The 20,798-nt window shown below is 48.9% G+C and overlaps 1 protein-coding gene across 4 annotated transcripts in view; it reads left to right on the top strand.

Moving 5' to 3' along the window:
- IPPK (inositol-pentakisphosphate 2-kinase) overlaps nt 1–20,798 on the top strand; it is an 83,461-nt gene that overhangs the window by 12,932 nt on the left and 49,731 nt on the right. For 2 of the 4 annotated variants that reach the window (XM_038740720.1, XM_038740719.1), the window contains exon 1: nt 16,911–17,168. The exons of 1 other annotated variant lie outside the window; for it this stretch is intronic. In XM_038740720.1, the coding sequence (XP_038596648.1) occupies nt 17,088–17,168 (81 nt within the window). In that variant the 5' untranslated portion in view covers nt 16,911–17,087. Of the gene's footprint in view, nt 1–16,908; nt 17,169–20,798 lie in introns of those variants that run through there. One more of the 4 variants, XM_038740722.1, reaches the window with a different exon arrangement.

The raw sequence follows: 20,798 nt of genomic DNA, 5'->3' as shown, positions 1-20,798 counted from the left end.
TAATTATTACATCATCATCATTATATATTATAATATTATGATTATAATATATTATAGATGATATGCTATTATAAGTATTATATTGTTTTAATAATAATAATAATGATAATAATGATTGTGTCATTTGTTAAGCGCTTACTCTGTGCCAGGCACTACTAAGCACTGGGGTGAATACAAGCAAATTGGGTTGGACACAGTCCCCGTCCCACCTGGGGCCCACAGTCTCAATCCCCATTTTACAGAGGAAGTGACTGAGGCCCAGAGAAGTGAAGTGACTTGCCCAAGGTCACACAGCAAACAAGTGGCAGTGGATTCCGAAGTTAATGAGCAAATAGATTACCGTGGTACAGCTCTCAAGTGGCGTGAAATTCAGGGCCAGTCTGACAAAATAGGGAACATTTCCAGGAAAATCACTATCCATTATAGTTACGCCTGAGACAAAATAACCGAAGCAGAAAACGAAATACCGCCTGTTATAGCTTTTCAGTAAAGCGTGAGTTTGAACATGCTATTATCCGTGATTTGTTCTACCTGAGCAAATCTAGGTCATCTCAAAGACACACCTTTGTAGCTGCTGAAAATGACGAAGAACGTTAGTTATGACTAAAAATGGAGTTACCACCTACAGCTGGATGATATGGTTGTTCTCAAAAGCAAACACGGCTGGGTGGGTAGATTTGCCGATGGACCTAATTGCGGGAAGGAGAATTTACGATGCAACCATCTTTGCTCTTGAGAATAACCAATGATTAAAGGCTCAGTGCCCGGGGAAGCCTACACTTAACTTCGGTTTGGAGAGGGATCAGCCGTATCACAAATTAGACAAGTCAAAGAGAACATCTAGCTGGATTCTCTTAGGGTTTCAGACACCAGCCTTGCAGGATTGCTCTGCCCCTCCCCATCAAAGCAGCGTGGCGTAGTGGATAGCGCAGGGGCCTGGAAGTGCAGAAAGTCGTGGGTTTTAATCCCAACTCTGCCTCTTGTCTGCTCTGTGACCTTGGGCAAGTCGCTTCACTTCTCCGGGCCTCAGTTTCCTCATCTGAAAAATGAGAATTGAGACTACGATCCCCCCCCGGAGGACAGGGACCAGGTCCAACCCAGTTTGTTTATATCCACCCCAGTGCTTTGTACAGTGCCTAACACATAGTAAGCGCTTAACAAATACCATAATTATTATTAAGTAAGCATATGCTTGGGCTCACACCTACTTCAAGGGCAGGGTTGATTGCCAGTTGATGCTCTGATTCTTGCTGCCCTTCCTATAAGGACAGTCTCCCAGCCTGCAATTCATTCCTTCATTCATTCAACCGTATTTATTGAGCACTTACCGTGTGCAGAGCACTGTACTAAGCACTTGGGGAAAATACAATACAACAATAAACAGTGACATCCCCTGCCCACAACGACCTCACACCCAAGCCCCTGGCAGGCCCAGAAAACTCTTGAATATCCTGGCCATCCCGAACAGGTCCCCTAAACTGTAAACTCTTTGTGGGCAGGGAATGGGTCTGTTATATTGTTAAATTGTATTCTTCCAAGTGCTTAGTACAGTGTTCTGCACACAGTAAGCACTCAATAAATATGATTGATTGATTGCTAAGTGCTCAGGGTGACCTGAGAAGGGGGTTTTCTCTGAGCAGCAGGTGCCTCCGGGGAGTTCGGTGGAAGACTAATAGAGCAAAGTTATTGTCCTGTTTTGGGTGTGTGTGTGTGTGTGTGTGAGTCCTATTTATTGAGTGCTTACTGTGTGCAGAGCACTGTAATGAGCGCTTGGGAGAGTAAACTATAGGATGATACCTTAAGGGCATGTAGCTGGCGTTGCTTAAAGGATTGGTTCATTCATCCAGTCGTATTTATTGAGCACTTACCGAGTGCAGAGCACTGTACTAAGTGCTTGGAAGAGTACAATGCAATAATAAATAATAAACAGATACATTCCCTGCTCACAATGAGCTTACAGTCTGGGGGTGTGTTGGGGGAGACAGATATTAAGTTAAAAAAATTACAGATATTTACTGATATTTAAAATTTAAATATTTACTGATATTTACTGATATTTACTGATATTTACTGATATTTACTGATATTTAAAATTACAGATATTTACTCTCTGGACCCCACCCATCTTTCGGAACGCCTCACACCCCACCTCGCCGCCCTCTCCTCTCTACCCAGTCTTGATGATCAGATTACTGCTCTCAACTCTACCCTTTCTACTCAGCTAGACTCGCTCGCTCCCCTTTCCCTTCGCCGCTCTCGCACCACTAACCCACAGCCCTGGATCACTGCCACTGTCCGCCTCCTTCGCTCTTATGCTCGAGCTGCCGAACGCTGCTGGCGAAAGTCTAAACACCATGCCAACCTCGTTCACTTCAAGTTTATCCTTTCCTGCCTTAACTCAGCCCTCTCTTCTGCCAGACAAAACTATTTCTCCTCCCTTATTGACACCCATGCCCATCACCCCCGCCAGCTCTTCCGTACATTCAACTCCCTTCTCAGGCCCCCGGTTCCTCCCCCTCCTCCTTCCCTCACCCCCAACGATCTGGCCTCCTACTTCATTAACAAAATTAAATCCATCAGGTCCGACCTCCCCAAAGTCTCTTCCCCCCTTTCTCCAACCCCCCGGCTCTCAACATTCTCTGCTACTCTCCCATCCTTCCCAGTGGTATCCTCAGAGGAACTCTCCTCCCTCCTCTCAAGTGCTACTCCGGCCACCTGTGCTTCTGACCCCATTCCCTCTCATCTTATGAAATCTCTCGCTCCATCCCTTCTCCCCTCCTTAACTTCCATCTTCAACCGCTCACTCTCCACTGGTTCCTTCCCCTCTGCCTTCAAACATGCCCATGTCTCTCCCATCCTAAAAAAACCCTCTCTTGACCCCACCTCACCTTCTAGTTATCGTCCCATATCCCTCCTACCATTCCTTTCCAAACTCCTTGAACGAGTTGTCTACACGCGCTGCCTAGAATTCCTCAACAACAACTCTCTCCTCGACCCCCTCCAGTCTGGCTTCCGTCCCCTTCATTCCACGGAAACTGCGCTCTCAAAGGTCACCAATGACCTCCTGCTTGCCAAATCCAACGGCTCATACTCTGTCCTAATCCTCCTCGACCTCTCAGCTGCCTTTGACACTGTGGACCACCCCCTTCTCCTCAACACGTTATCTGACCTTGGCTTCACTGACTCCGTCCTCTCCTGGTTCTCCTCTTATCTCTCCGGTCGTTCTTTCTCAGTCTCTTTTGCAGGCTCCTCCTCCCCCTCCCATCCTCTTACTGTGGGGGTTCCCCAAGGTTCAGTGCTTGGTCCCCTTCTGTTCTCAATCTACACTCACTCCCTTGGTGACCTCATTCGCTCCCACGGCTTCAACTATCACCTCTACGCTGATGACACCCAGATCTACATCTCTGCCCCTGCTCTCTCCCCCTCCCTCCAGGCTCGCATCTCCTCCTGCCTTCAGGACATCTCCATCTGGATGTCCGCCCGCCACCTAAAGCTCAACATGTCGAAGACTGAGCTCCTTGTCTTCCCTCCCAAACCTTGTCCTCTCCCTGACTTTCCCATCTCTGTTGACGGCACTACCATCCTTCCCGTCTCACAAGCCCGCAACCTTGGTGTCATCCTCGACTCCGCTCTCTCATTCACCCCTCACATCCAAGCCGTCACCAAAACCTGCCGGTCTCAGCTCCGCAACATTGCCAAGATCCGCCCTTTCCTCTCCATCCAAACCGCTACCCTGCTAATTCAAGCTCTCATCCTATCCCGTCTGGACTACTGCACTAGCCTTCTCTCTGATCTCCCATCCTCGTGTCTCTCTCCACTTCAATCCATACTTCATGCTGCTGCCCGGATTATCTTTGTCCAGAAACGCTCTGGACATATCACTCCCCTCCTCAAAAACCTCCAATGGCTACCGATCAATCTGCGCATCAGGCAGAGACTCCTCACCCTGGGCTTCAAGGCTCTCCATCACCTCGCCCCCTCCTACCTCACCTCCCTTCTCTCCTTCTACTGCCCAGCCCGCACCCTCCGCTCCTCCACCACTAATCTCCTCACTGTACCTCGCTCTCGCCTGTCCCGCCATCGACCCCCGGCCCACGTCATCCCCCGGGCCTGGAATGCCCTCCCTCTGCCCATCCGCCAAGCTAGCTCTCTTCCTCCCTTCAAGGCCCTGCTGAGAGCTCACCTCCTCCAGGAGGCCTTCCCAGATTGAGCCCCTTCTTTCCTCTCCCCCTCGTCCCCCTCTCCATCCCCCCGCCTTACCGCCTTCCCCTCCCCACAGCACCTGTATATATGTATATATGGTTGTACATATTTATTACTCTGTTTATTTATTTATTTATTTATTTTACTTGTACATTTCTATCCTACTTATTTTATTTTGTTGGTATGTTTGGTTCTGTTCTCTGTCTCCCCCTTTTAGACTGTGAGCCCACTATCGGGTAGGGACTGTCTCTATGTGATGCCAATTTGTACTTCCCAAGCGCTTAGTACAGTGCTCTGCACATAGTAAGCGCTCAATAAATACGATTGATTGATTGATTGATTACAGAATAGGTTGGAAATATTTGTTGGGAGTGAGGAAAGCGGTTGTGTGGGTTGGGAGGGGAGGGACTAGAAGTAATAATAATTAATAATTGTAATATTCGTGAAGCGCTTCCTAGGTACCAAACACTGTAGTAAGCACTGGGATAGATATAAGCTAATCAGGTCCCACATGGGGCTCACAGTCTAAGAAGGATGGAGAACAGGTATTGAATCCCCATTTTGTAGAGAAGGTAAGTGACTTGCCCTAGGTCTCACAGCAGGTAAGTGGCAGAGGTGGGTTTAGAACCCAGGGCCTCTGATTCCCAAGCCTGAGCAATTTTCCACTTGGTCATGCTGCTTCTCACTGGGCGAAGTCGGATAAGGTTGAAGGAAAGCTGACAAAGTGGCATTTCCTCCGTGGGGGGGAGGGGGGGGGGGGAAGGGAAGGCTCATCTTCAACCCTTTGGACCCATATAAGTCTCAAGAACCTGGGGGTCCTCGCCCCGACTTCTCCCGTTTCTGTGATTCTTTCCCAAACCCTGAACCTGTGACTCTGTGGTATTGATTATTTTGTCTAGCTCCCTACCTTTCAACCTTGGAATCTCAGTAGCATTCAGATAGGCTGATGACTCACATTCCTGTGCGAAACAAAATCTTGTTTGGCATTTCCCAAATGCAGTCAACATGTTAAGGACATGACAAGAAGGATTAATCAGTCTCTGAGTCATTCATCCTATCCCACCTAGAATTCTGCATCATCCTTCTTGCTGACCTCCCAGCCTCCTGTCTCTCCCCACTCCAGTTCATACTTCACTCTGCTGCCCGGATCATCTTTCCTATAAAAACGTTCAGGACATGTCGCCCACCTCCTCAAAAATCTCCAGTGGTTGCCCGTCCACCTCTGTATCAAACAAAAACTCCTCACCATTGGCTTTAAAGCACTCCATCGCCTTGCCCCCTCCTACCTCACCTCGCTTCTCTTCTTCTACAACCCTGCCCACATACTTGGCTCCTCTGGTGCTAACCTTCTCACTGTGCCCACTTTTAGACTGTGAGCCCACTGTTGGGTAGGACTGTCTCTATATGTTGCCAATTTGTACTTCCCAAGCGCTTAGTACAGTGCTCTGCACATAGTAAGCACTCAATAAATACGATTGATGATGATGCCTCTGGCCTGGAACGCCTGTCCTCCTCAAATCCTTCTGACAGAAATTACTCTCCCCCCAGAAAAGCTTTATTGAAGGCACATTTCCTCCAAGAAGCCTTCCCAGACTAAGCCCCACTTTTCCTCCTCTCCCACTCCCTTCCGCCTCACCTTGACTTACTCCCTTTTCTCTTCCCCCCTTTCCAGCCGCACAACACATGTATTTATCTGTAATTTTATTTATTGATATTGATGTCTTGTCTCCCCCCCGCCAGACTGTAGGCTCGTTGTGGGCACGGCTTGTGACTGTTTATTGTTGTATTGTACTCTTCCAAGTGCTTAGTCCAGTGCTCTGCACACATTAAGCGCTTAATACATATGAATGAATGACTGTTGATAGAGTCCCCAGTCAGGAAGGACGAAAGGGCCACGATTCTGTTATTTCAGGATCCAGAACCCTCAGGGAGGAATTGATTATAGTGCTTGTGCAGCTGGATTAGATTTCTGAATTTTGTCATTATCAGCGTCATTAAATATTAGGATCCAGAACCCTCAGGGAGGAATTGATTATAGTGCTAGTGGATGTGCAGCTGGATTAGATTTCTGAATTTTGTCATTATCAGCGTCATTAAATATTATTTATTAATTGCCTTTAGGTGAATGACACTGCCTTGGGTGAGGGGCCAGGCGAGGCTTGACCCTGCATTCTAGGAGCTTAGAAGTTTAGGTGTTTTGTGAGCTCGTTGTGGGCAGGGAGTATATCTACCAACTCTGTTGTAGTGTAGTCTCTCTAATGCTTAGTACAGTGCTCTGCACTACAGGAAGTGCTCAATAAATATGATCGATTGATTGTTTCAGTATGTACAGGAGTTAAGAACAATGTAAACTCATTATGGGCAGCGTACATGCCCACTAATTCTGTTGTACTCTCCCAAGTGCTTAGTACAGTGCCCTGCACAAGAAGCAGCATGGGGAAGTTGATAGAGCTGGGCCCTGGGAGTCAGAAGGTCATGGTTTCTAATCCCAGCTCTGTGTGACCTTGGGCAAATCACTTAACTTCTCTGTGCCTTAGTTACCTCACCTGTAAGATGGGGATTGAGACTGTGAGCCCCACATGGGAGAGGGACTGTGTCCAACCTGATTTGCTCGTATCCACTCCAGCGCTTAGTACAGTGCCTGGCACATAGTAAGTGGTTAAATACCATTATTATTATTATTATTATTATTATAGTAAGTGCTCAGTAAATACCACTGATTGATTGATGGATCGATTGATTAGGGCAGGGGTCTGCAAACTTTTTGTGCAGAAGACCGCAAGAAACCATTTTTGAGCAGTTGGTGGGCAAAGAACCAATCATAAAAAGCAAGCATACGTTAAATTAAATGAACTTTTAGGGCAGTTACTTTGTCTACTAATGCCACTGTATTCTCCCATGCACTTACAGTAGTAGTAGTAATAATAATAATGATAACAGTGATGGTAATAATAGATTGTGATATTTAAGATCTTACTATCTACCAAGCACTGGGTTAGTTACAAGATAAGCAGGTTGAACACAATCCCTGTCCCCTATGGGGCTCAGATTAAGTGGGAGGGAGAACAAGTATTTCATTGCCGCTTTACAGAGGAGGAAACTGAGGCACAGAGAAGTTAAGAGACTGATCGGGGTCAGGCGGCAGGGTAGGGATTAGAACCTAGGTCCTATGACTCCGAGGCCTGTGCTCTCCACTAGGCCTCTGTGTTTCTCTCCTACACTGCACCGAGTGTAAGAGCTCAATAAATACTATGGATTAAGGAGTTTACTTTGCTGGGAAGGTGAATTATGAAATAATTAACAGAGGGAGAGGAAAACAAGCTATTCTTGTTCTCACTCCCTCTCTTTGCATTTGGGAAGGCACCAGGGTGGGGGGCATTGTTGCAAAGCACCATAATAATAATGATGGTACTTGTCAGCTGTGTGACTTTGTCACTTCACTTCTCTGGGCCTCAGTTACCTCATCTGTAAAATGGGGATAAAGACTGTGAGCCCCCTGTGGGACAATCTGATCACCTTGTTACCTCCCCAGTGCTTAGAATAGTGCTTGGCACATAGTAAGCACTTAATAAATGCCATCATTATTATTATTATTACTTAAGTGCTTACTATGTGCCAAGCACTGTTCTAAGCGCTGGGGGAGATACAAGGTGATCAGGTTGTCCCAGGTGGGTCTCATAGTCTTAATCCCCATTTTACAGTTGAGGTAACTGAGGCCCAGAGAAGTGAAGTGACTTGCCCAAAGTCACACAGCTGGCAAGTGGCGGAGCCGGATTAGAACCCACGACCTCCAACTCCCAAGCCTGTGCTCTTTCCGCTAAACCACGCTGCTTCTTACACAAGACTTACACATTAAAAAGGCTTGGCCTAGTGGATAGAGCACAGGCTTCGCCACCTGTCTGCTGTGTGACCTTGGGCAAGTCACTTCACTTCTCTGTGCCTCATTTACCTCACCTGTGAAATGGGGATTAAGACTGTAATAATAATAATAATGGCATTTATTAAGCGCTTACTATGTGCAAAGCACTGTAAACCCTGTGTGGGACAGGGACTGTGTGCAACTTGACTACTTTGAATCTACCCCAGCGCTTAGGACAGTGCTTAGCACAGAGTAAGCCCTTAACACATACCACAATTGTTACCATCATTATTACTATTACTTGCTGAAAGGTGTTAGGTCTTAATTCGAATTGGAGAGGTAACACCTTTGCTGCGCTCAGCTGGAGGGGAAGAGGTAGTAGCTTGCGGGAGGAAGACAAGGAAGGACACAGGCGCTTAGTACAGTGCTCTGCACTCAGTAAGCTCTTAATAAATACGACTGTATGAATGAATGATTGAGTGAGACCCAGATTTGCACTGTAGTCAGTACCTGAAGTGGGGTAGAATGAGGCAAATAGTTTTGAAACAATTCTATCATAGGTGTAAGAAGCAGCCTATGAGAAGCAGTGTGGTCTAGTGGGTAGAGCGCGGGCCTGGGATGCAGAGGGACCTGGGTTCTACTCCTGGCTCCACCGCTTGACTGTTGTGTGACCTTGGTCGAGTCACTTCACTTCTCTGTGCCTCCGTTACCTCATCTGTAAAGTGGGGATTAAAACTGGGGACCCCATGTGGGACAGGGACCGTGTCCTGATTGTCTTGTGTCTACCACAGGGCTTAATACAGTGCCTGGTACACAGTAAGTGCTTAAAAATACCATAAAAATAATAATAATAATGATAATAATAGTATTAGGTATCTATGGCCCCCTTACTGTGGAGGTGACACCATTGACATCACCCCCACTGTGTTTTTCTGACAGGAAGGGTACCATCTCTATATGTTGCAAACTTGTATTTCCCAAGCGCTTAGTACGGCTGCTTAGGGAAGCAGCGTGGCTCAGTGGAAAGAGCACGGGCTTTGGAGTCAGAGGTCATGGGTTCAAATCCCGGCGCTGCCAATTGGCAGCTGTGTGACTTTGGGCAAGTCACAACTTCTCTGTGCCTCAGTTCCCCCATCTGTAAAATGGGGATTGACTGTGAGCCCCCTGTGGGACAACCTGATCACCTTGCAACCTGTTTTGTTCTCTGTCTCCCCCTTCTCGACTGTGAGCCCACTGTTGGGTAGGGACTGTCTCTATATGTTGCCAACTTGTACTTCCCAAGCGCTTAGTACAGTGCTCTGCACACAGTAAGCGCTCAATAAATACGATTGAATGAATGAATACAGTACTCTTGCACACAGTAAGCACTCAATAAATATGATTGAATGAATAAATGAATGAGCAGCAGTTGGAGATTTGGTGCCGTAGCGGGGGCAAAGCAAGCAGGCAGGGGCAAAGAGAGCCGCTTATCTTGGGCCCTGGTGCCAGCGGAGAACCAGAGGTGAGATTTTTAGACTGTGAGCCCACTGTTGGGTAGGGACTGTCTCTATATGTTGCCAATTTGTACTTCCCAAGCGCTTAGTACAGTGCTCTGCACATAGTAAGCGCTCAATAAATACGACTGATGATGATGGTGGAGGAGGAGACATTCCTCCTTTTGGCACCTTTTACATCCTTTTCCTTTTCTTCCTCCCTTTTCCATGCTCTCCCTGGGAAAAGGGTATGGATTCGGGTCTCCCGGTGTGAACTGGGAGTGATCGGGGGTTGGCAGCCTGGAGCTTCAGTTGCCATGACAACAGAATTTATGTGATTCTGTGGGGTCCACTGTCTGGTGGAGGTGAGGCAAATAGGCAGAAGCAAAACGCTGATTCCGTCCAGCCCTGGTGCCCGATGAGGGCCCCAAGGTGAGATGGTGGTGAAGGAGGTGGTCCTCCTTTGGCACCTTTTCATCTTCCTTCCCCTCTTTCTCTCTCCTTTCCTTCTCTTGCTCTTCTGGTTCTTCTCTCTTAATAATAGTAATAGTATACTAGTAGACGTAATAGTATTTTAGAGAGCTCCCACTTATCAACCCGTACTTCCCAAGTGCACAGTACAGGGCTCTGCACACAGTAAGCGCTCAATAAATACGATTGATTGAATGAATCAATCAATCCATGGTCTTTATTGAGCGCTTACTGTGTGCAGAGCACTCCACGAAGTGTTTGGGAAAGTGCGGTACAACGGAGTTGGTAGACACCATCCGGCACACAAGGAGCGCTTCCTCTCCTTCCACGTGGAGAGGAAGACCCGCGTTAAAATAGATTCAGGCCTATCCGCTGCTTGCCCTCCTCAGCTGCCACTGTGTTGATGGGGATCGAGCGCTTAGTACAGTGCTCTGCACATAGTAAGCGCTCAATAAATACGATCGATGATGATCAGGGAGCCCAGGTTTGTTGAGTTCATACATGCCGCCCTGTATACTTTGAGGACTCCCAAGTAGAGGCAGCCAAGCCTTCCCCAAGCACAGAGAGCTGATGCCCTCTCCACGGGCTGCCCTGCAGTTTTCCCAGGCCTCAGTGTCCCTGGCCTGTACCCCCACAAACAGCTAAATGTCCCTACAACCCTACCTTCTCTCAGCCCCCAGGCCCAAGTGGCTCATCCGCTGTCCTGTGCACCCCAGACAGGAAAGCGGAGTCTGGAAATCACCCTGCCCCGCCACCCCCCGCAGCTGTCCCAGGCTGCCTGCCAGATTTAGCCCCAGGCAAAGAAAAAGAACAGTGCTTGGCACATAGTAAGCGCTTAACAAATACCATAATTATTCATTAGTATTGAAAACTCTGCGCATCTTGAATTAAGCAGCTCCCTGCAGCCTTCCCGGCTGAGGAAGTAGACGAGCTGGGGCATAAAGGCAGCGTGTCCTAGTGGATAGAGCGTGGGCCTGGGAATTAGGGAGACCACTGTGTGGTGCCTGCTGTGTGACCTCGGGAAAGTCACTTCATTTTTTTTTTGTCCCTCAGTTACCTCATCTGGAAAATGGGGCTTAAGACTGTGAGCCCCATGCCGAACTGAGACCGTGTCCAACATGATTAGCCTGTATGTATCTCAACGTTTAGTACAGTGACTGGCACACAGTGAGCACTTAACAAATACTGCTTCCCCCCTCCCCCCCCACCCAAAAAAAGGAAGGAAAAGGCTCTTCAGTGCTTAAATAAAGTCAACCTTCTACAAGACTTCTCTATTTCTGAGGGTAGGGAAAGCAGAGAATCAGTGCTCAACCTAAAGATGACTGCCACACATGCACAGAAGGAGAGGGGTGACAATGACTCCACTTTGAATGTCCCGAGCAGCAGTCATCTTGGGAAGGTTGGACACATTTTGTTGCCCTTGCCCTGTGCCAAGTTGAGGCCACCACTTATTTCGCTTATTCATTCATTCAATCGTAATTTATTGAGCGCTTACTGTGTGCAGAGCACTGTACTAAGCGCTTGGGAAGTACAAGTTGGCAACATATAGAGACGGTCCCTACCCAACAACGGGCTCACAGTCTAGAAGGGGGGAGACGGACAATAAAACAAAACATGTGGACAGGTGTCAAGTCGTCAGAACAAATAGAATCATTAACGAAATAGAATAGTAATTATGTACAAGTAAAATAAATAGAGTAACAAGTCTGTACAAACATATATACAGGTGCTGTGGGGAGGGGAAAGAGGTAGGGCCGGGGGGGGGGGGATGGGGAGGAGGAGAGGAAAAAGGGGGCTCAGTCTGGGAAGGCCTCTTGGAGGAGGTGAGCTCTCAGTAGGGCTTTGAAGGGAGGAATAGAGCTAGCTTGGAAGATGTGTGGAGGGAGGGCATTCCAGGCCAGGGGGAGGACGTGGGCCGGGGGTCAATGGCGGGACAGGCGAGAACGAGGTACAGTGAGGAAGTTAGCTTATCTCAAGTCAGGCCTGGTGGCCCTGCAAGCAAGGAGTGGAGATGTCATTCCTGCCTGGACAATCAATCAATCATATTTATTGAGCGCTTCCTGTGTGCAGAGCACTGAACTAAGCGCTTGGGAAGTACAGAGACAGAGGGATGCAGCCGCACAAATGAAGTCAACCCCCTGTTTCTGCCTTCCACTTCAGTCAGTGGCATTTATTGAGCATTGACTGTGTGCAGATTACTAAAGTGCTTGGGAGAGTAGGTACAGACAATCCCTGCCCACAAGGATCTCATAGACTGCAGGGGAGACAGGCATTAAAATAAATTAAAGCTGAATACGTGCTCGCTTAGACCGCGAGCCCCTTGCAGGGCAGGAACTGTGTCCAACCAAATTAACTTGTATCTGCCCTGGCTCTTAGAACAGTGTTTGACACTTAGTAAGCACTTAGCAGTACCATAAAAAAACCCACCAATGATTGATTGATTGATTGGTCGATCAGTTGAGTAGGATCTCACATAGCAAGGGCTTAAGTACAGTAATCATCATCATCATCACCACCACCACCTCACTGACCGTTTCCACAGCTCCCACTGGGGTGTGGTCATTTTTTCTGCTGACACGGGTGTGAAACACTTGTGGTGGTCATCATCATCATCATCATCAATCGTATTTATTGAGCGCTTACTATGTGCAGAGCACTGGACTAAGCGCTTGGGAAGTACAAATTGGCAACATATAGAGACAGTCCCTACCCAACAGTGGGCTCACAGTCTAAAAGGGGGAGACAGAGAACAAAACCAAACATACTAACAAAATAAAATAAATAGAATACATATGTACAAATAAAATAGAGTAAAAAATATGTACAAACATATATACATATATATATATGGTCATGTCACCCGAGGGCTGCCGTGGACTCTTGATTACAGGTTAGGCAGAAAGCGGAGCTGTGTTGGGGGTCGGCCAACCGCTGTACGGGACTCCTGGGCCCCTCGGCCTCGGATCCCCAGAGGGCAGCTTCCATGCTTAGAGAAGCAGTGTGGCTCGATGGAAAGAGCCCGGGCTTGGGAGTCAGAGGTCGTGGGTTCTAATCCTGACTCCGCCGCTTGTCAGCTGTGTGACTTGGGGCAAGTCACTTCTCTGTGCCTCAGTTCCCTCAGCTGTAAAATGGGGATTAAGACTGTAAGCCCCAAGTGGGGCAACCTGATTACCTTGTATCCCCCCCACCCAGTGCTTAGCACACAGTAAGCACTTAACAAATAACATTATTATTATTATGCCAAGAAGACAAGGAGGAGCCATTGGCTCAGCATCACACCCTAGCAGCCAAGAGCCTTGGGAGCACAAGAATAATAGTGAGGAGGAGGAGGAAGAGGACAGAGTCCAATCCTTAAAAGCTGTGACAGTTCTAGGGCTGTTGGAATTTGGTCTTGTGGAAAGGAGGAGGTGGGACAGCCCGGCAGGTTTTGTCGTTTTGTTTTGCTTGTAGTAGCTGTTAAGCGCTTACTATGTGCCAGCCATTCTTCTAAGCAGTGGGGTAGATACAACTTAATCAGGTTGGATACAGCCCCTGTCCCACATGGGGCTCACGGCCTTAGTCAGCGTGGCTAGAGAAGCAGCATGGCTCAGTGGAAAGAGCACGGGCTTGGGAGTCAGAGGTCACGGGTTCAAATCTCAGTTCTGCCACTTGTCAGCTGTGTGCCCTTGGGCAAGCCACTTAACTTCTCTGTGCCTCAGTTACCTCATCCGTAACTCCCCCTTCTCCCTCCTCTAGACTGTGAGCCCGCTGTTGGGTAGGGACCGTCTCTATACGTTGCCGACTTGTACTTCCCAAGCGCTTAGTACAGTGCTCAGCACACAGTAAGCGCTCAATAAATACGATTGAATGAATCTGTAAAATGGGGATTAAGACTGTGAGCCCCATGTGGGACAACCTGATCACCTTGTATCCCCCCCCAGTGCTTAGAACAGTGCTTTGCACATTGTAAGCGCTTAACAAATACCATCATTATTTATTATTAAGCCCCATTTTACCGAAAAGGTAACAGAGGAGCGAAGTGATTTGTCCAAGGTCACACAGCAGCCATGTGGCAGAGCCAGGATTAGAACCCTGGTCCTTCCGACTCCCAAGCCCATGCTTTACGGATGCTTCCTGGAGACCCCATTTTTACCATATTTGCCAGCGCAGCGGACACGCCATTGTGTCAGTCGTGGAAAATCATCTTGAGATTGATTGTTACTCTGGCTACTACCAGCAAGAGCTGTTTCCAACTCCTGCTGTATGTAAATAATTTTGTGCTTACCCGTCTTTCCATGAGATGATAAAAATCCTTGAAGGCTGGGATTAAGACAACGTTCTGCACACACTGGGCATTTGATACATATCATGATTATGTTCTCTCCCGTTTTTCCTAGGCCTCAGCCTTCCCCCCATTTAAGGCCCTCCTAAAAAGCACATGTCCTCCAACAAGGTTTCCCCGACTAATTATCCCCCTCCATTCTTATCAAGGCTTCAGCCATCACACCATCAGCAACACTTCAACCGTATGTATTGAGGTTTTTTTATGGTACGTATTAATCAATCAATTGTATTTACTGAGCGCTTACTGTGTGCAGAGCGCTTGGGAAGTACAAGTTGGCAACATATCGAGATGGTTCCTACCCAACAATGGGCTCACAGTCTAGAAGGGGGAGAGAGAGAACAAAACCAAACATATTAACAAAATAAAATAAATAGAATAGATATGTACAAGTAAAATAGAGTAATAAATACGTACAAACATACATACATATATACAGGTGCTGTGGGGAAGGGAAGGAGGTAAGGCGGGGGGGATGGAGATGTAGTAAGCTCTTACTACATGCCGGTACTAAGCGCCGGAGTAGATACAAGCTAACCCTGTCTTGCATGAGTCTCCTGGCCTTCATCCGTTTTACAGATGGGGTGACAGACTTGTCCAAGGTCACGCAGCAAAGTGACGGAGACTGGATTAGAACCCAGGTCCCTGAGTGGTGGTCTGTAGGATATGAAAGGGGTGGGGGGGGGGGGGGATGTGAGTCAGGTGTCGACAGCGAGACGGTCGAGGTCGTGGGTTTGAGGTTTGTGACGGGGAGAAGGGACGGGCAAGGAGTTTCTCTTTGATGCCACGGCTACCACGTTTACCCCTTGGACTCCCGAATCTGCCTGAAGTCTGCCGCCGGAGCCAGCACCTTGGTGACGCTAAACTCCGTAACGTGGGACTCAGAAAGGGCTGGCCGAAGCCCATCCACCCACTTGGGCTGTAGCCATCGCGTCCCCCGAACTGTCAGTTCCTTGTGGGCAGGGAACGCGCCTGCCCACTCCGCTATACTCTCCCCAGCGGCTTTTTACGGTGCTCCGCACCCGGTGAGCGCTCAATAAATGAGGTCGATCGACCGCTGGAGAGTCACGGCGAGCGCTCACGGCGGCTCTGGTGTGAGCGCGGCAGGTTCGGGTGAAAGTCAGTCAGTCAATCGTATTTATTGAGCGCTTACTGTGTGCAGAGCACTGTACTAAGCGCTTGGGAAGTACAAGTTGGCAACACATACAGTCCCTACCCAACAGTGGGCTCACAGTCTAAAAGGGGGAGACAGAGAACAAAACTAAACACACTAACAAAATAAAATAAATAGAATAGTTATGTACAAGTAAAATAGAGTAATAAATATGCACAAACATATATACATATATACAGGTGCTGTGGGGAAGGGAAGGAGGTAAGATGGGGGGATGGAGAGGGGGACGAGGGGGAGAGGAAGGAAGGGGCTCAGTCTGGGAAGGCCTCCTGGAGGAGGTGAGCTCTCAGTAGGGCCTTGAAGGGAGGAAGAGAGCTAGCTTGGCGGATGGGCACAGGGAGGGCATTCCAGGCCAGGAGGAGGACGTGGGCCGGGGGTCGACGGCGGGACAGGCGAGAACGAGGCCTAATGGTGAGGAGATTAGCGGCAGAGGAGCGGAGGGTGCGGGCTGGGCTGGAGAAGGACAGAAGGGAGGTGAGGTAGGAGGGGGCGAGGTGATGGACAGCCTTGAAGCCCAGGGTGAGGAGTTTCTGCCTGATGCGCAGATTGATTGGTAGCCACTGGAGATTTTCGAGGAGGGGAGTAACATGCCCAGAGTGTTTCTGGACAAAGACAATCCGGGCAGCAGCATGAAGTATGGATTGAAGTGGGGAGAGACACGAGGATGGGAGATCAGAGAGGAGGCTGATGCAGTAGTCCAGATGGGATAGGATGAGAGCTTGAACGAGCTGGGTAGCGGTATGGATGGAGAGGAATGGGCGGATCTTGGCAATGTTGCGGAGCTGACACCGGCAGGTTTTGGTGACGGCTTGGATGTGAGGGGTGAACGAGGGAGCCGAGTCGAGGATGACACCAAGGTTGTGGGCTTGTGAGACGGGCAGGATGGTAGTGCCGTCAACAGAGATGGGAAAGTCAGGGAGAGGACAGGGTTTGGGAGGGAAGACAAGGAGTTCAGTCTTGGACATGAAAGGACCCCGTCGAAAGATTCTTAGGGTATTAGGAATCCCGCCCCGAACCCTCCCTTCACAGGGAGAAATCGAGGCACAGAGTCGTCCCGGCCACGCGGTAATGAGCTCGCGGAAACTTCAAAGCCCAGACGTCGGCCGCGTCGGCCAATCAGAGCTCCCCCCGTCCCGAGGGGGTGTGGCTTCGGGCCCGAGGTGACCTCGAGTGCGCCTGCGCGCCGTCGAATTTCGCCTCATTGCATCCGGGCACCGAACGAATCGTGGGGGGGGGCGAGAAGAAGTAACATTTCAGCTGGGGCAGCTCGCCGGAAATGAGTGGGCTGTGCCCGGGTCTAATATGGTTGCCCCCGCTTTTTTAGTTGCTGAAATCGCTCGGACGGAAGTTGCCCGGCTCCGCAATGGCTACCAGGGGGGGCGGGATTTCCGGTTGCAGCCTGCTGGTGGGGCAGGCCGTGAGGAGACGAGCGGGCCGGGGTGAGCGGGGGCCGTCCGCACAATAGACGGCGGCCGCTGAGGAGGAAGCGGCTGAGGCGGCGGCTGAGGCGGCGGCGACCACCCTCGCACGGGCTTCGCCGGCCCTTAGGGCCCCGGGCCGGTGGGACCAACCCGGCTGGGCCGGGTTATGGAAGAAAGGAAGATGGACCAGAATGAATGGAGATACCATGGAGAGGGGAATAAGAGCCTTGTCGTGGCCCACACCCAGGTGAGGCGGCATTCCCTCAGACTCCCCTTCACCGTGCGGTGGGTATGCGCCCACCCAGCCGGCGCCTGCGCCTTTTGACGTCTCTGGGTGGAAGACCCCGCGCCCCCCCCCCCCCCATCTCTCGGCCCCCAAGCCGAGGCCCGTCATCATCAATCGTCTTTATTGAGCGCTTACTGTGTGCAGAGCACTGTAGTAAGCGCTTGGGAAGGACAAGTTGGCAGTCACGGGGGAGGCGGCTCTTGTCTGTGTGTCCGCAGCATCCCCCGTTACCTTCAGTCCGTCTTGCCCCGAGAGCAGCTCCCTTCTCCAGCTGGGCGCCCCCCCTTCATCATCATCAGTCGTATTTATTGAGCGCTTACTATGTCACCGTACCTCGTTCTCGCCTGTCCCGCCATCGACCCCCGGGCCTGGAATGCCCCCAATTCCTCTGCCCATCCGCCAAGCTAACTCTCTTCCTCCCTTCAAGGCCCTGCTGAGAGCTCACCTCCTCCAGGAGGCCTTCCCAGACTGAGCCTCTCCCCCTCGTCCCCCTCTCCATCCCCCCATCTTACCTCCTTCCCTTCCCTACAGCACCTGTATATATGTATATATGTTTGTACATATTTACTACTCTATTTTACTTGTACATAGCTATTCTATTTATTTTATTTTGTTAGTATGTTTGGTTTTGTTCTCTGTCTCCCCCTTTGAGACTGTGAGCCCACTGGTGGGTAGGGACTGCCTCTATATGTTGCCAATTTGTCGTTCCCAAGCGCTTAGTACAGTGTTCTGCACATAGTAAGCGCTCAATAAATACGATGGATGATGATGATGATGCAGAGCACTGGACTAAGCACTTGGGAAGTACAAATTGGCAACATATAGAGACGGTCCCTACCCAACAGTGGGCTCACAGTCCCTTCCCCAGATGCCCCTGTCCGGGACTGCCCCCCACCCCTCCCACCCCCCGCTTCTATTTTGATCTTTTTCCCTCCGAACATGCTCCATCCGGAGGCCAGCACCCCGCCCCCTTGGTGTTTGCTCCGACTGCACCCTGTGATACATTGCATCAGAGTGGTGACTGGGTGGTTCAGGTTGAAAGGCGGCTTTTAAGCCGAACCTAAACTCCCGAACCATCCCACCCCAGTCCTCCCATCCGCGGATCGGTGCCTGAACTAGCCGTCTATCCATCGCACCCGCCCGACAAGTTCTAGTCAACTTTCATACACCTTTTCATACAACTTTTGTACTTCCCAAGCGCGTAGTACAGTGCTCTGCACATAGTAAGCACTCAGTAAATACGACTGATGATGATGATGATACACCGGCTCCTCCTTTGTATGATCTATGTGGCCGTGTTCCTGTTTTGTGGCCTTCCCTGGGGGTAAAGTGACGACCGAAAGCAAATTGAGGATAAAATCAGTCGTGGCTTTTTTCATTTCCCTCTACGCTATTACTACCCGATCCAACATTTTTCCTTTCGGTTAACCTTGTTTTCAATCCCCCATCCTTCTATTTTCTTTATCCCTTTTTTTGCACCCCCCCGGTCAATCTTTATATTCCACTAATCCTCTAGCCTGGTTGTCTGTAAAAGTAGTATTTTTTTAGGGGTCGACACTAAGAGAAAACAGTAGCATGAAGCGGTAACTGGTGGCAGCTGGAGATGATGCAGACGCTATTATCTATAGGCAATACCCAAAAAGTAGGGAGAAGGTTTCAGGAAGAGGTGAGCGTAGCGTGTATGTTGCTGCTGTTATAAAGCTTGCAAGTATTTAAATGTCACTGCTCGATTTTAGTGATGCGTTATCGTTTGCTACAGATAAAGTAATGTAGTTTTGTACTCATTTTTACTGAACATATATTTCATAGAGAACATTAATCATGTTTATTTTCCCTCCTGATACCATTTGAGAGGTCAAGGTGCCCCTCAGTTTTACATTAAAGAAACCAAAGTATGGAGGTGTTAAGTAGAAACACGAGAAGCAGCGTTGGTCAGTGGAAAGAGCACGGGCTTTGAAGTCAGAGGTCATGGGTTCGAGTCCTGACTCTGCCACATATCTGCTGTGTGACTTTGGGCAAGTCACTTAAATTCTCTGAGCCTCAGTTACCTCATCTGTAAAATGGGGATTAAGACTGTGAGCCCCACGTGGGACTTGATCACCTTGTATCCCCCCCAGTGCTTAGAACAGTGCTTTGCACATAGTAAGCGCTTAACAAATGCCATTATTATTATTATTAAGTAACTTGTCGGAGACTGTACGGTAAAGTAGTTGTGGAGAGATGGTTACGTGCTGGTGGTATTCGACTTAAGATGTTTCTGGGTTTAGCGAATAACCCTTAATGGTTTTAAAGCTATACTGTTTCAGCTTTGAAAATGCTTTGGTTTAGAGCTGCTCATTCTGTTGTACTCTCCCAAGTGCGTAGTATAGTGTTGTGCTCAAATACTACTGATGAATTTCTCTTAAATGGTAAAAGTGATTTGTGCCAGGCACTGAACTAAGCACAGAGGTAGATACAAGAAAATCAAGTTGGTCACAGTCCCTGTCCCACATAGGGCCCACAGTCTTAATCCCCATTTTACAGATGAGGTAATCTGGGCGTAGTGAAGTGACTTGCCCAAAGTCACACAGGAGGTAATGATGATAATCATAATAACTGTGGTATTTGTTAAGCTCACTATGTGCCCGGCACCGTTCTAACCACTGGAGTGGATAGAAGCAAATCGGGTTGGACCCAGTCCCTGTCCCATGTGGGGCTCACACTCTCGATCCCCGTTTTACAGATGAAGTAACCGAGGCACAGAGAAGTGAAGTGACTTGCCCAAGGTGTCATAGCAGGCACGTGGTGGAGCTGGGATTAGAACCCATGACCTTCCGACTCCCAGGTCTGTCCTCTTTCCGCTAGGCCATGCTGCTTCTCGATGGATTGTTTGACTTCACAACACCAGCCTCCTTTTAAGGTGCTGGTTCCCCCAGAGTGCAGGCAGTGAGGGGAATGCACTCACGTCAGGGAGGGAGGAAAAGGGAAAATTTAGGGCACGTAAGCGCTGGCAGTGGAGCAAGGTGGGTTTACCTGGTCACCGGGGGAGTCCATTTTATTTCTGACTCAATGTCAATCCACAGTGTAACAGTATTGCTCATCTGTAATTGAACGAGCATGTAAATCTGGGTAATTTTGGTAAGAGCGGACCTTGGTTTAACAAAAATCAAGCCCCCGCTTATTAACGTGGTTCCCATGAGAAAATTGGTTCTGACGTGCAATGTTTTGATTTGATGCAGTTTTCAGGAACCAGTGTGGTTTAAATCTGAGGGCCGTTCTGAACTGTAGTGTGTACTTCCCAAGCGCTTAGTACAGTGCTCTGCACACAGTAAGCGCTCAATAAATACGATTGAATGAATGAATTAAGCCCCATTACTTTGTACTGCATTGTAAAGGACCACAGGTATTTGCGTAGTGGCGATTTCTAACTGCTGAATTTTTCTTTTTAGTGGTGCAGTTGGCTCAACAGCTTCAGGGGCAGAATTTTGTCTCCTCCATGCATTTGTTGCAGTGGTTCCCCAGACTCTTTGTTCTAGGGCTCCCTTTCAAGTGTGTCCTTCAATTTCCCCTCTTCTTGCCCAACTGCCGGTGTATCTTTACCTTCAGTACGTA

The sequence above is a fragment of the Tachyglossus aculeatus genome, chromosome X1, assembly GCF_015852505.1.
Source record: "Tachyglossus aculeatus isolate mTacAcu1 chromosome X1, mTacAcu1.pri, whole genome shotgun sequence".
Taxonomy (NCBI): Eukaryota; Metazoa; Chordata; class Mammalia; order Monotremata; family Tachyglossidae; genus Tachyglossus; species Tachyglossus aculeatus.
The sequence above is the reverse complement of the archived record's forward strand: the minus strand, read 5'-3'. Positions and strand labels throughout refer to the sequence as shown.